Consider the following 15,348-nt stretch of genomic DNA (forward strand, 5'->3'; position numbering starts at 1 on the left):
TCGCCTGGCCGTTGACTTTTGACAATGGACAAACTCTGAGTACAGCGTGGCATCTACCGGACAGGCATCACCAAGGCAATGTCGACTCTCAACACCCTGCTGGCAGACTCGATGACCCCTGCTCACAGGCTCCAGGAGTTCATCCGCATCATTGTAGCAAACACGCCCACCTCATCACCTTTGACAAGGAGGTTCAAGCTGCACTACACGGTGAGGACCTCTAGGCAGACGTGAGCAACGCCAGCGAATACGAAGATTGGGTCATCTGCGCTAAAGAAAAGGTTCAACGCGCGACCGAGCCGCAGTCACCAACCCCGCCGTCATTTGTCGACTTCACAACCGCTTCACTCGGTGACCCCTTCGCAGGCACATCGCAGCCGGCTGCGACCTTGCCTTCGCCCGGCTTTCCGACTCTCGCTGTAGCGAAATGACTCGTCGCCCAGATGTGAAAGAGAGACGTCTGTTTATTGCCAATTCTAGCGGCGAACTGCTCAGACCATGTGCATGTGCCCTGATTCACCCTCTGCTTCCTCTTCTTCGATAGAGTGCGGCACGCTCCATAGTTCCTCCGTTATTGTTTTGCGACATCCTCCCAGGGGTCCCAAGATGAATCGCACGCGTCAAAGATGAAACTTCGCGGTAGCAATAATCCCTGATATAGATATGTGGGCGACTCGCTGGCATGTTTTTAGTTGGCCAACTGCAAGATGTTGGCAATAACGAGCCTTGCGTTTCGATACATGTTCTTTCGAGAGCCCCAAGGCGGAGGCATGGTGTCGTAGTGAGGTGTCTCGATCTGTCAGTAATAAATTTAACGGGATGAAGCATTTGAGCTTGTTGGTATCGCTGTTGCGACATCTTCGTGGTGTAATGCCAACTTTATTGCGTTAGCGAGATGCTTTATTCGGTTTGCCGGTGATTCTAGTTTCTAGTGTTGAGCCAGGCTTATGAGCCTGATGGGATTCCTCCAGCCGAACCATATATGTATCTCTTCCGCCGGACTGCGTATGGTGAAGGTGAGGCAAGTAGTCCAGAGAATCGCCCTGCGCCATGTTGCCCTTATCGTATACATCGTCCTCAAAGGAACTGTTGCGCTTTTTGCATTCCTTCTGCGGTCGAAACGTTCTTAAGTGGGCTTTCGCAGTTGATAAACAGCATGTAATTTCTTGCACGCCGCTCTCCTTGCTTCCGGCAGCGTCTGAGCATCGGGGTAATTGATTTGCGGCTGTCGTACACCTTCACATACTTGAGACCGACCACTATTAGATACATAATAATCCTGGCATACTTGAGAGCGGTATACTCGACGTGACGAATGTCGAAGGCGCGACCGTGACCGGTCTGGAACAAGTCGCGTAAAGTCGGCGTTACCACACAGGGGCTGTTGATGACAAAAGCTTGTGCGTTCATGACGACTGTCGACTCGCTGGCCTGGCATATCAGATTGTTCCATGGTTCTGCCGCTGGCCACGGCTTCATCAAGTTGATGCCACTTATTTCCCTGCTCGAATGCAGATTGGAAGTGATGCTTCTCAAAGGTTCGAGAATGCATTCCATCGATTCCGATAGCATTGAAAGGTGACAGTGATGATACGTCGATGTTCGTAGCAGAACCGTGACTCACGGCAAACAGCGCGCTAGATGGGGCGCTTAAGTTGGACTTCATGGGGCCTTGCTCCATCCATCCAAAAGTAGTTTTGATCGCAGTTGTACCTCTGCTGAAGCGATCGATTTTCCCAGTGGCAACTTGCCAATAAGCGTCGGATCCGATGAGGACACTTATCTCTTCGGGTCGCCATGCATTTCGTTGACGGCTGTCAGCTGCGTTGTACCCCCGTTCATCAAGCCAGTGCGAAATGTTGGGGTCGAGCGGTGGGCTTGTGACGGTGCATATTTCCGGAATCGTTGATGCTTCCACGGTTACTGCGGAGTCGTCGAACTGGCTGCGCAGTCGCACGCTCACACGCTCTGTGTAGATTTGTCTTGATGAACTTGGTTCGCCGAACGTGACGAGAGACAGCTGTTTTTTTCCCGCGACGGAGCACTGAAGAATCCTTGACAGGTCTTCATGAATGTATGACCGCTGACTGCCACTATCCAACAGTAATCGCACAAGGAGTCATTGGCCTCCGAACTCTGCCCAAATTCGGCCTGTCTGCAATAACACACGAGTAGATTCGGTGTGACTGTCTTGGGCGGCCACGACAGTTCGCACGACACCTGACGGGGTTTTATGAGACGTGGGTGACTTATTCTTTGGTCGTGAAAGTCCCGCTGGCTTGGATAACTCGCAGAGAATCGTCAGGTGGCTCCGCCGACAGCTACCACACTTGAGGCCGATAGAATTTCGGCACAATCTGGCGATGTGATTGCGTGTTTCGCAGCGAAAGCAACAATTGGTATATGGCAGCCTTGCTCGCTTCTCCTCAGCTGATAGGTTGGCGTTGCAGACAGCGATAGCATGATCGTTGGTTTGACAGAGTGGGCATGGCGGTCTGACGGGCAATGTAGATCCGGTTAGTGCTGACACTGATGGTATGCGTTCCACGGCATGCACTTTTTCAGATATCTGGGTCCTGGGTTCATCTTGCGATGCACGACGAGACTGTAGCCAGCCCTCTTCCCGTATTTCCACTTGAATGCGGAGAAACGTTAGTAACCCCACGGCTAGTCGCGTACATAATGGCAAGATCCTCTGGCAGACATCGCATCAGGACACTGTTTAAGATTAGGGCGTACTCGTCAAGCGCAACTCTGAGGCCTTCCAATACAGTAACATGGAACTGCACACTATCGTGCAGCAGACAAAGCTTTGAGAACTCTGACAAGCTTTTCACAGGGCTTAGCGCAAGTAGATGATCAACAGGCTCGTTCAAAAGCAAATCCTGGCGTCCAAAACGATCCGTGAGAGTCTTGATTGCAAAGTCGTAATTTCGCTCCGCAAGACGAATGCCTTCCACAGCTTGCTTCGCGCTTTCAGTCAAGTAGGTGAGGAGGTACTTGAATTTTTCGATGCGTGGCAGCTCGGTGTTCTTGTGGATGGTAGCGTCGAAATGGTCCCAAAAAGACTGCCATTCACGGAGACTACCATCAAAAGTCGCTATCTGTCGCTTCGGTAGTTGAACTGAACGCTGACGGTGCTCTCTCACCTGGCCTGCTGCGTCAGCGAAGTTCAGAGACGCGAGGTAGCTTAGCCTGGGATCAGTTGCTTGAGCCTGCGTTCTGGCCGTCCTCTCACGCTCGTGAAGCCAGAACTTGGCGCTTGGTACCGCGCAGAGAATTTTCTCGTTGTATTCTTGCGCCGTTCCTACTTCGTTGTCTAGGACTTCTTCATCTGTAGTCACAAGGATTATGTCGTCGAGCTTCGATAGTACTGCCTCCTTGTCTTTGAAATAAACCATGTGACCATTTATCTGAGAGGCGTCAGGATCCGGTTGCTGCAGAAGGTCTGTTAGTAGTTCCAGGGCCCGGGTGACACCAGATCTGATTGAGCCGCGCTTCTTCCAAAGGTGGTCAGAGTTCGCCATGGCCGTAACGTGAAAGGAAGTCTCTCGAGCGGCAGTCCCGTGTTTTACGGCACCAAAATGTACCGAAATTACTCGTCGCCCAGATGTGAAAGGGTCACGCCCGTTTATTGTCAATTCTAGCGGCGAACCGCTCAGAACACGTGCGCGTGCCCAGATTCACCCTTTGCTTCCTCTTCTTCGATAGAGTGCGGCACGCTCCATAGTCCCTTCGTTATTATTTTGCAACACCCACGACGCCGTCTCGCCTCGCACTGCCCAAGCTGCACATCCCGGGCTTCGGCACCAGAACGAAGTGTGAGAAACGGAGGGAAACCGGACTCGATCGTCTGGCTACATCGAAGGTGAAGGGAACAACTCAGCGAGCCAGCGCCCTTGGTTCGTGCCCGCTGCCCTTCTTTCTCCTTTATTTGCAACAGTTTTACCCAAGTGGCTTGTGTCTAATTGAGCAACACTGCAAGGAGCGATTCCCACATTAAAAATGCCAGAATGCTATCACACAAGCTGTAAAAACTTCAGTGTCAGTGATGTCCAAAGTACACTCGATGGTAACGCGGTGCAGACTTAAGTATACAACTTTGCTTATGGAAAATGTAAAAAGTCACTGCTGTGTTGCGAGTGTTTTGTGCAAGCATAGTTTGAGCATGCTTACCATTAACAAAACCACCACAGCAGTTTAGCACCTAAAGGGGTTGCACTGCTAAACTGCGATTCCCGGCCACAGCTGGCACACTTCTATGTCGGTGAAATGCAGAGAACAACCGGTTTTTAAAATTTAGATGCACATTAAAGAACCATACCTGGTTGAAGTGAATCTTCATGACGTTGTTATTAGAAGGCCCTATGGCATGGTTTATAAATATATTAGTTTCGGCATGTAAAATCCTAGCAGTCACTATTATTAGCATTGAGTAAGCACCAAACAGGATTTGGAGCGGTTACGATACATGTTGATAGTGATTCGAGAATGGCCATATCTGTTCTTTATTTAGGTGGGCTTGCTTCTGGATATCTGAAGAGGGAAAAGCTCAGCTGGCTGTGCTGCAAGAGCCAGTTATCTCTTCTATCTCCCCCTGCTTACAACTGTGGGCCCTACCAGACTGCACCTTGAGGCGAAACATTTGCTCTTGCAATTGACTCTGGTTCGACGGAGAAGACTCGATTTTTGACCTCGTTTGATGGAACATTTACCGGTGCCTAAAACTCGTGCTTTGGAAGGGACACCCGCTACCAATCATTACAAAGGTAGGATTCAGAGTGCAGGAAACATTTGCATTTCTGATGAGCTTAGTCAGAGTCACCGGTGCCTACAGCCACCTGAGCTGATATTTTCCTTTCAAAGAAGCATCATGCTACTTAGGAAAGGTTGCGGCACTCACCAACTCATTGGCAGAGCGCAACCAAGATTTCTTGCTCTTTCAGAAGGCTGCCGATGATTTCAAAGAGGTTCTGCGATTCTAGACAGAGATAATTTTCAGAAATTTAGAAGTTGAAAGGAGAACCTGTAGAAGCTCGCTTCTAGCACAGCGGGTATGTGCCTTTTTGAAAAGCACTCGCCGGTCTCCCTCAACAACGGGCTGTTGCTTAAAGGGGGCGTGTGTCAGGCAGTTGCATTGACTGAACATCGCAAACACATGTGTGGACCTGATGAGACATCGTACAAAGGAAACTTTTCCGCCATTCACCTTCTGCCGCTAAATTAGGTGCCATTTCTTTTTGTTGTTGTTGTTGAAGTGACAGTGCTGCATCTCGAATACGTTGGCACTGCATTTGTGTCATTTTTTGTTATTATCATTGCTCAAGTTTTTCTCGTGTCGTCTGTTAAGTAGTGCAGTTGCCTTTTTATAGGGATGGCATATGAGCCATTTTTATTTTACTGCTGTTCATAAAGATATGTCTGCTCAAAACTTTTTTCTCGTTTACCTCGGCGGTGAGATTTTTAGTTTTAGATACAGCGGACCAAGCATAAGCTCACCGTTATCAATTGTATGTGTCCTAATGATGTACTGGTAGCATTGCTGAGCTTACCACTTATCATTGGTCTTTAGCATGGCCAGCGCGTCCTATATATTTTCAGTGCCCGGGCGAAGGCGTGGATTTCATTGGGAGGCGGCCATGGATGCTAGTGCGGCGTTTCGCCACCAGGTGCCGCGACAGGAGTAGAGATGCCGCCGCGCCGTCTCTCGCGCAAACGGATGCCGCGGCTGCATTCGAAGCTGCTATACGGCTCGGTTTTTGGCTGTATTCACATTGTTGAGATGTAATTGAAACTTGGAAACCAGAATCGTGAAGCACTTGTTGTTTTGGCCACCTAGCTCATTTCAAAGGCTTGAGTCGTTCGCGACTACTTGATCGAGGCGCTCGCGGGTCGTATGCTAGGCCGATACCAGACAGCTCATGCAAGCGATCCGCAGATCATTTTGTCACCGCGGCGTTCGCTTGACTGAGAGTTGCTTTTTTGACTAACTGAAAGTCTATTTTTGAGAGAAGCCTGTGCCAGAAGCTAACCTTGATAGCTTGAGTGCCTAATGTTCCCCGATGCTTGCTACTCTCTAGTGGCATAGCACATTATGCGCAAGCCTGAAGTTCATGCACTAAATAGCACTAAATTCCACTAGACTGCTTTCAGCGATATAGGTCATCATCCGTTTCTTTCATAAAGCATGAGATGTGTTGTCACTGAGAAAAAGCAAGTGTCAGAAAATGAGGAACTATAATAGGTGATTTCACCATTTAAGAGCTTAAACAATAAAATCATCGTGAAATAAATAAGAACAGCTTTGTACGCGGAGCCATTTCTGCGATCATGGCCTATGCTTTGATTAGGCGCTGTTAAAGTCTGAAGTCTAATGCCTACTCTCAACTTGAGCCAAGGTGAGAAGCATGAAAAATGTGGCCTGTGGTCAGTTGCTTGAGGTTCTGTGTATTCGTAAACGGATTGTTGTAGTATTAATATCCGGCTGCTTAGCTCTGTTTATTTCTTCTTGCCTCTGGCATCTTAATTTGGTAGCGAGCAGAGTAGAAGCCAAATGGCTGTGTGGTGCTCATGGGCTACCATTCAGATTCGGGGCGTAATGCTAGCGTTGCACTCGCAGTGATCGCGAGGAAGCGTTGTTACTGATAGACTCATTTGTTGACTGTTTAGTCCACTCCCCCCGCTTAGTGATTCCCGTTTAGTGATTCCAATTGCCATGTTGTCAAATGTGATGGGTAGTCTTCAGCTGCCACTACTTATAACGTATAAAGTATTCGGTTTGTTAATGACGGCTACGTATTAGAGTGTAGTACAAGTATTTATTAGGAGACCAATCGTTCTGCCTGATTACTGCAAGCACGCTCCCCCGAACACTAGCGAAAGCTGCAATTTCATGAAGCTACAGCCGTGCAGTGAGTGCATTAAGGCGATAGCTTTAAATGCCTCATGAAAACTGAAAATTGATCGCCGGCGACGTCCGGCGTCTTTTTGCATCAGCGGCGTGAGCACGAGTGGTACAAAAAATATTAACTACATGAGAACGTCATCATATGATCTTACATATCATAAATGTTGTGACGCGTGGGAAGGTCACATAACTTGACCGCATCATATAACATCTTCGCTTGGTTGAAATGGGCGGATCATGAGGGCAGTGCATAACTAGGTGAGGGGCCGAAAGCTAGCTTTGTCTCCAATCCTTGAGGCAGTAATAAAACCACGTTGAGCATAGAAATATCCCGAAGGGAAGTAGGAAACATTCGGTGCATTGAATCGAACGAAAACGAGAATAGTTTTTGCATTTGTCGTCTCAAATTTCCATGGAAATCTTGGTGGAGTCCGTTGAAAAACTTGATTATCTCCAGATTCCGGTGCGTGTTCCATCATTAAATTTTTATTTACACAGAGCTGGTCTGACACTCTCCCCTCTTTGTCCGTTCTGCAAAGAATCGGAAACTATTGAACATTATTTTGTCTCATGTCATAACTATGCAGTAATTAGGAAAATACTTCTGGCTATTTTGTTTGCGAAGCTAGGTATAACCACAGAAACTGTTCTAAATTTTGCCTCCATTTTCGGAAATCGCCACGGAGATTTATTTGATGCGGTGTGTGATTTCATTGAAGACACTAAACGTATTTTAACATAAAGCCCACTTGAACAAATACTCAAAAAAAAAGAGCAAGGAAGTAATTTTCGAAATGTGAATAAATATGAGACATACCATATTTACTCGATTCTACCGCGCCTTCGATTGTAACGCGCACCCGGTTTTTACGACAGAAAAAAAAAGTAAGACATCGATTGCAACACGCACCCATTTTTCTCGTTGGCTCGTACGATCACATCATTCGGGAAAACGACTCCTTTCGGGATCGTCTACTGTTTAAATATGAGGTATGGGAGAAGCTTGTGCCTATCTGACGTGCAACGGAGCATTGCCGTCACTAGAGTGTACTAGAATAGTCTGAGTGGGATGAACGGAGCGCTCTTTCTGAGGCGGCGTTCGTTGATTGAATAGGGGGCGCTGCGGGCGAGGTGGATTGGTCGCGATCAAGCGTGCCAACGCGCATCGGCCACGCGTTCTCGCATTTCGCTCTATTTTTTACTATTTACAGCATCTACATACAGACACGAGGGTAGAAGAAAACAAGTAAAAATAAATTCGAATTATCTTACAAGGCTTTCCAACGAATGCGTGCTGTGTATTTTCTGTGTTTCCTTTAGAATACGGACAGCGATGCGTCAATGATACCAGCCGACTGATTGGGTCACATTTCTCTAAGAAATGGATCACCTTCGTGTCGTGGCAGCCACTGCAGTTCAGAAGTGAAGGCAGTGTCAATGCGCTACAACTTGTTCAATGTAAATTTGCAGTGGCCGTCGTCAACCGGTCTGAACGTTCGAGAGTGATCGCTGCCGTTGACGTACTTTTGCACTTTTTGTACACCCCTCAAATCTGTCGTAATGCTTCAGTATCCTCTTTCATTATCACAATTACAATATTTTGAGCATGCTCCGACCACTCGCAAAATTACTGAGATATTCCGTGAGTGCACTACACAGAAATAAATTACCAGTGCTAACACTTCAAACAATTTAGTGCTTTTAACCAGGGTTTGAAAAAAATATGTGGAGCTTAAATGTTATAATAAATGTTATGGTTAGGTTACCAAGGTAGGGACGAGCGGGGATTGAGAGTGAATACCTGAGAGAAGTGCTTAGAATTGAAGGCTGAAAACAAGGGTGTCTAAGATTGCTTAACATGCATCATTACGAGAAAATGAGTAAGGGTCCAGATTTGCAGCAGAAAGGCCCACTTTACTATAGATTGGCTCTGGGCAAAGTCTACAAAATTTTCGACCATTCGTGTCAACAGAACAAGCAACTGCAGGTGAATCTGTTTATTCACAACAGCCAAATGTTATGCTACTCAGAAATTGATGCTATGACTATTACTGTGATATCATGCGCACCTGCACACTTTCAAAAGCTGTGCCATTTTTTGTCTTTCTTGTTTTGCCCTGTTTACACCCTTTATTAGGAAGTGCAGACGAGTGACTATGTAGAAGCGCACAATCTTTGCTTTCACTTCGGCTTCATGCGCAGCGCAGCCAATAATTTTGTCCTTGTTCATCACAAGTGACAGAACGTCCAAAATGCTATCGACATGCATGCAGGCGGTTCATGTTAAAGCAGCCCGTGAAGATGGTCTCTAGGTAGTTGACAAATTCAAACAGCTCTTTTGATGGATAGAGCAATCAACCTTGGTCGCAAACACTTGTAAGTGCAGACTGTGTATTTGCTCTGCCTTCTGACGCAGGAAGAATCGGGAGGGTTCGGCACGTATCACAGCCAGTCTTCACACACTTCTAGGCAGCATAGCCTGCCATGTGGTAAACCAAACGAGAGTTGCTGTTTTTTGCACGAGGCTGTGATGCTCAATGGGGAAAGTCGGCTCCTGGCCAGCAGCATCGTTCAAACTGTCGAGGTCGCCTAGTGCCATGTGCTTTTCAATTGTTTCTTGCAAGCTTGCTTGTTGTAGTTGTGCATCCCCAGTGTCCAAAAGTGCAGTCAACCCCACTGGCTCCACACTGCTACCACTCACTGGTCTTGCCAAATTATAAGAGCTGAGGCAATTGACCGTAATCGGAAACTGCTCTGGTGTCGGATGATCACTGCAGCCTGATGACTGCCGCACAATCCCGAACAAGTTTTCCACCGGATCTTGGCTTAGCTTTGCAGTCATCAGGTACTGGTACTGAAGCTCCTTTGTGACATACTGCAATAATGACAGTAAACTAGACAGTGTCACCCGGAAGCCAACAGCTGTTGATTTGCTGATAAATCCAACACCGTTGACAGCGTGCTTCTCCCAGTTTGTGATGTACTTGAAGAAGTTTGACAATGCAGCAGCTCCATTTGAGTTGGGCCACAGTGCTTCGGATTTGAATCGAGGCGTCATGACCTCAATCAGTTCATTCATCATTCTGAAACAAATAAACCACATAAAGCAGCATGAGATTATCATCAGTTTCGAGCTCAAATATTTCGGAGCGTTGGGCAAGAGTGTAGGCACTGCGTCTAGTGCCAGCGCGGGTACACCGCGGGCGATCCTCACTTCTTTGCCGTCAATGATGTGGATGTAGTCACGCAGTATGTAGCGGTCCTCGAATTAGAGCTCACACACTGCACAGTATTCCTCGAGGGCTTTGTCGCTGCGATGGAGGTTCCTTTCCCAGACGTTTCTCCTATTTTCATCCTTTGGAACGCTGAAAAGCGACAGCTTCCTTTCTGCTTTGACGCCGGCATAGCCTGTGTGGCATCCTGGTGCGTAGCAATGGCGAAGCCTAGCTTTAGTCATGCCGAAGTCATTGGCACTCACTGATTTGAACACTCAAGGCTCCTAATATGGTTGACTGGGCGAGTTAGTGATACATGACTTGTTTTTTCTGTCCGTGTCTGAGTAGTGCGCTCTCATTTCGAAACAGTGAAGGCTCCCACCACAGCACAGTAGCACACAGATACACATAGCAGGAGCGCTCATGCACACATTTGGAGCTGCTTGAAACACATGCAACACGCGCGAACACCAATTCACTGCGTCCGCAGCGCCGCCACGCGAACTGTCAACGAACCGCGCTTCGCTGCAATGCAAGTGCAGAGCCGGCTGCTCATCCCACTCAGAGCTTCTTGTACACTCTACCGTCCCTATAGTTTTACCGTGGCCCGATGTCAGCACGCGAACTTGCTTCGCCCCCTTCTTCTCGACGGTTGTGGTGACAGGCGTGTCGAAGTAAAGAGGCGTCTGATCGGCATTCTTTATTTGCCCAAGCAGGTAGCCGTTGTTGTGCTGCAAGTTTAGGACGAATCTCTGAAAACTGTGAAGCATTTCTTCGAACTCCTCCGGCAACTTTTGGCATATGCCCGTTCACCTTCGGAGGGAAAAGCCTTTCCTCTTCATAAAGTTAGTTAGCCAGCATCTGCTCGCTTTAAACTGGCTTCGCACTAGCCCTTTTTCTAAGGCTAACTGCATAGCCTGCACTAGGAGTAGTTCTGTCGTCACGGGCCGCTGTGCCGTTCACTGCTCAATCACATACTCACCGAGCAGCTCTTCAATTTGCGGAAACCGACCCTGCTGTGGTCCACTGAAGCCTTTGCGTGAAACTTTGCTGTCGACAATATTCTGCTTTTGTGTCCGCCAGTCCCGCACACACGTTTCAGGAACTCTGAACTACCGCGATGCGGCCCGATTTCTGTCAGTTTCGACACACGCGATGACTTTTCTTTTAAAAGCGGAATCGTGGTACACTCGTCGAGTTTTTGGAGTCAGCCCTTCCATGCCGTCGATGCTAATGCTCACAAGATGACGAACTCCTCAGCACACGTACGAAGTGCCGCACATGGGAAACACATAGGCAGAAATGACCGACACGCCATGCCGACGCACGTAGGGGGCGGCCATTTTGGAAATGCTGATGGCAATAGAATGACTGTATTCATTTTTTTTTTTTCGTACTCGATTCTAACGCGCATGCGATTTTTGAACTCCCTTAACCGGAAAAAAGGTGCGCGTTAGATTGGAGTAATTATGGTACATACCATATTATTCGGGTTTGGCCTACTCGGTTATCTGGTCAGCTCCCAAAGTCAAGGTATAGTAATCATATTAGTGATTATTTTATCGTTTTTTTTCTCACTCTCGGGATCTTTGTTTTTTTATAATGTCTTTCTATGTCTTTTATTTTTTTCTTTTTTTGTAAGCAATAGTGCAGTTACCATTTACAAGATACTATATATTTTCTGTATATTTTGTAACAAACAAGCAAACAAGTCATCTTAGGTGAATCCATAAGGGGACTGGCGAGCTTCTTTTGTGTGTGTGACTAATCAGAAATGAAAAAAAATGCAATCTGTTTTTTTTTTGTCAGATATGCAGAGAGGTACACAAGAGTATTATATACTAAGGCATGCAAATAATGAGGTTTCGATAGCTTGAAAGAGAAAATAAAATGCGAATGCTATACAACTCGTATGCATATATCGAACTGGTAGCACGGTCTGACAGAGCCCAGTGAAAACAGCGCGCCGCTATTTTTATGTTACTTTTCATCCTTCCTCATCTGTGAGCCGTCTAGAAGCATGACTGCAAATAAACTCGCATGAAAACACGAATTTGCGAGCTTCCTAATACGCGAAGTTGTTCAGCGCCAGCATCTCTTAGTCTACTCGCGCAGCGCCACTGCGGCAGCTGCGAGCGGAGAAGGAGCGCGCGGATGACCGCCTGAAGAGAGCGTTTGTCCGGGCACTGAAAAAAATAGAGGAGGCACTGACTGGCGTGGCTGGCTGCTCAGCAGGTGGTTCCTGAAACATACCTTTCTTCACAACGCATGCTTGATGGCTTTGGTTTGCTTATGGTAAATGGCATTGCACTCTGTTGACTGTTATTGTTGCCATTATGCATTATATTGGGCTATTACTTCTCTTTGCAGTTGCATAAACCAGCATCTCATTTTTGGGTTTAGGTGCGAAACACAAATGCAAAAAAAACAGCAGTTTTATTAGTCACAAAATGCAGCCATGTTGATACCATATTCAGAGTGGGTCCTTCCGACATGACCATCGTGTATGTTCAAAAGAATTTTGATGCTTTGGCAGGATGTCTGTTGTGTAGATCTACTAGAAGAATGCCTATTAAATTGTTTGCTTGCTCTTAAATTACTATGTAGCTTGTTTGTGGTGTCAATTCTACAATGTGGAAACTTAATGTGTCATTGTGCATTGGCTTGCAAAAAGTTATCGTATACTGCTCATTTTCTTGTGAAGTGCTGTTACAAGGTGTTCTACATTGTTGAAGTGGAGACTTGAGTCTGATTCTGCAACTGTTTTTAGTGAAGTGGAATGGAAGCACTTCTCACGTTGGTGTGTTTAAAATCGTAAATTTAAGAGTTCAAAAGCTGGCATCGTGTACATCTTTGACGTATGTGTAATATTTGATTGTTAAACTGATTATACCGAGCAAAAAGAAGTCTTTTTCATTTGTTGATTGTAAATGCTATGAAAGAGATATGGCAAGATCGATTCGCATGAAAGGGGATGCCTGTGGCATGATCTTGTATTTTAACTGCGAAGTATGCACATTTGCATCTCTATATCCAAACCATGTCATGAAAAAGCGACTTGTAAGGCTCTACATTGTGTTTTGCATTGTGAATGTTCTATAAGCTATTTGATAATGTGGGAAAAGGCCTCATTTATGCTGTGTGTTTATACAATTCCATTGCATCCACAGGAGATGGTACACAAGTGTTATGAGAATTGATATGGCTGTTTATTGGATGTTAAACCCCTGCAATTACTATTTTTAAGTTTTAGGAGAATGAATTAAGCCTCAGCTCCTTGCTTTGAGTGTGTTACTGTGTACAAACGTGCTCATGTTATTAAAGCTGCAATATTTTGGCTGAGCTGCGGTTATCTGGAAACTAGGGAACAGAACAGTTTTTTTTATACTAGTGCTGTAAGGGGCAAGCGAAAGCCATTGTATATGTTGCAATGATTTTGAAAGCGGCATGTCGCAAGCTTATTGTCTTCTACATATATAAGTTACATCCACAGTATAGCCTTTGGGGTGTGTTGGTAGAAGGCTTGGATGGAAACAGGACCAAGCTGTTAAGAGATCTTTCATTTTCCTCGCTTCTTCTTCTTTGTCCAACTCATACACTGTGCAACAATATATATGCTTTTTAAGTTTTCTCTTTAGAACTGTACAACGCAGAGTGTAAAGAATGAGACAGTATTTTTTTGTTAGTTGGTGAAATTTAATTTTGCTTTACTTGTTGCTAACTTTAAATGTATGTTGCTTAGTTGGGCATTATTATTATGTTTAAAGAGTAGTGTCGAGGATGCTGGCATCATGGACTTCTATGATACTTAATTGTTGTTTGTTTGTGATGTTTTGTTGTTTGGAATAATGTGAGCTTTTTCTGTAGTGCCTATTTACCTTAAACTACATGCTTGCTATCGTTTGCTTCAAACTTTTGCACTTCACTGGTGCCTCGTTGTTGTCAGTAGTGTTAAAGGTTTTCATGTACCTGCAATTTCTTACATGCATTTGATGCTCCGTAATATGTGACCGTACCGAAGCTGATAATACCAATGGCATCCATTTTCATTGTTAAAAGTGCCTATGTTGTTCTGTACATTGTGAAGTTCCTGCTAGAAAGCAACGTATGAACATTCATTTTGACTGGATTGGTAGGCTATTACTTTGGTCTGGCTCTCCTCAAATTTTTTAATTTGTGAGAGAACATTACGGCACTTTGTTTTGTTTTTGTTTTTTTATGCAAGACATGACAGCAAGTGATGCTTCCTTTGTTCACGGTTCAGAAGTTATGATGGCAGCAGCTACTGGGTGACATCATGCCACAAGCTGGTGCCGCTGTGCCAAGGCGTTGTTGCAAAAACTATCAGGTACCTGCTACAACTACAGGCATTCGCACAGGAGGCCATTGTGAGAAGCACGTCATGGCTTCATTCTCATTTTTACAGTAATTGCAAAGCTTGTTTTCTTTTGCATCAGGGGGGATGGAGGGAGAATAGGTGATGCTTGCCCCTGTGGTCTTTGCGTGTGGTGTGTTTGTTAACCATTTGTGTTATGCCTTCTGCCACGAATTAAGCGTTAAGATTTCCAGGAAGCCCACATTCCCTCCGTTTTTTCGTTGTTGTTTTTTCCCCGGGCATTAAGATCTTGCTGCCACCATATTGGTGCTTATCCGGGAATGAAGAGGCACATTCAAAAATATAGTAGCGCTTTTGTTGTTACTTGAGTACATATCTCATTTGTGGTCTTATTGTAGTCTCATGTTTGCAATGATATCGATGTTTACATTTAAGTGGAACAGTACTTATGCTCAAGTGTTGATCCTGGTAAAGCATTGTTTTGATGTAACAGGGGAAGCAGATTCATGTTTTTATAATTGAGACTTGACCTCAAATAAATTTTTCGTTGTTGATATTATTGTACAGCATTATACATGCTCCAAAGCTATGTTTAATCAAGCAAAACCATACAAGAATGTATGTTTACAATAAAAAATGAAATTGAAGTATAATAAAAACATTCTGCTTCAATATGTCCTTCCATTTTCTGTAACCTACATGTGAAAAGCAGCTGAATATTCAGAATGGCTGCAGACACAAAAAGCAGTAGCATTGACACAATCATGGATGACCAAGTACCAAAATTGAAGACTGGTGTAATCATATTTTTCTGTCATGTAAGCATTTAGTAAAGAGCTGTTGATGTATTGCTTGTAAGGCACCAGCAGGTGGGTAATTCTGACAGCATT

General features: G+C 45.5%; 1 protein-coding gene across 1 annotated transcript in view; it reads left to right on the plus strand.

Moving 5' to 3' along the window:
* The window catches only part of LOC119171844 (NF-kappa-B inhibitor delta), a 31,915-nt gene extending 16,783 nt beyond the window's left edge, over positions 1 to 15,132 (plus strand). The window contains exon 7 of the mRNA XM_037422703.2: positions 4,517 to 15,132. Within this exon, the coding sequence (XP_037278600.2) occupies positions 4,517 to 4,540 (24 nt within the window). The 3' untranslated portion in view covers positions 4,541 to 15,132. The remainder of the gene's footprint in view (positions 1 to 4,516) is intronic.
* The last annotated feature ends 216 nt before the right edge of the window (positions 15,133 to 15,348 follow it).

This window comes from Rhipicephalus microplus, chromosome 4 (assembly GCF_043290135.1).
Source record: "Rhipicephalus microplus isolate Deutch F79 chromosome 4, USDA_Rmic, whole genome shotgun sequence".
NCBI classification, from domain to species: domain Eukaryota; kingdom Metazoa; phylum Arthropoda; class Arachnida; order Ixodida; family Ixodidae; genus Rhipicephalus; species Rhipicephalus microplus.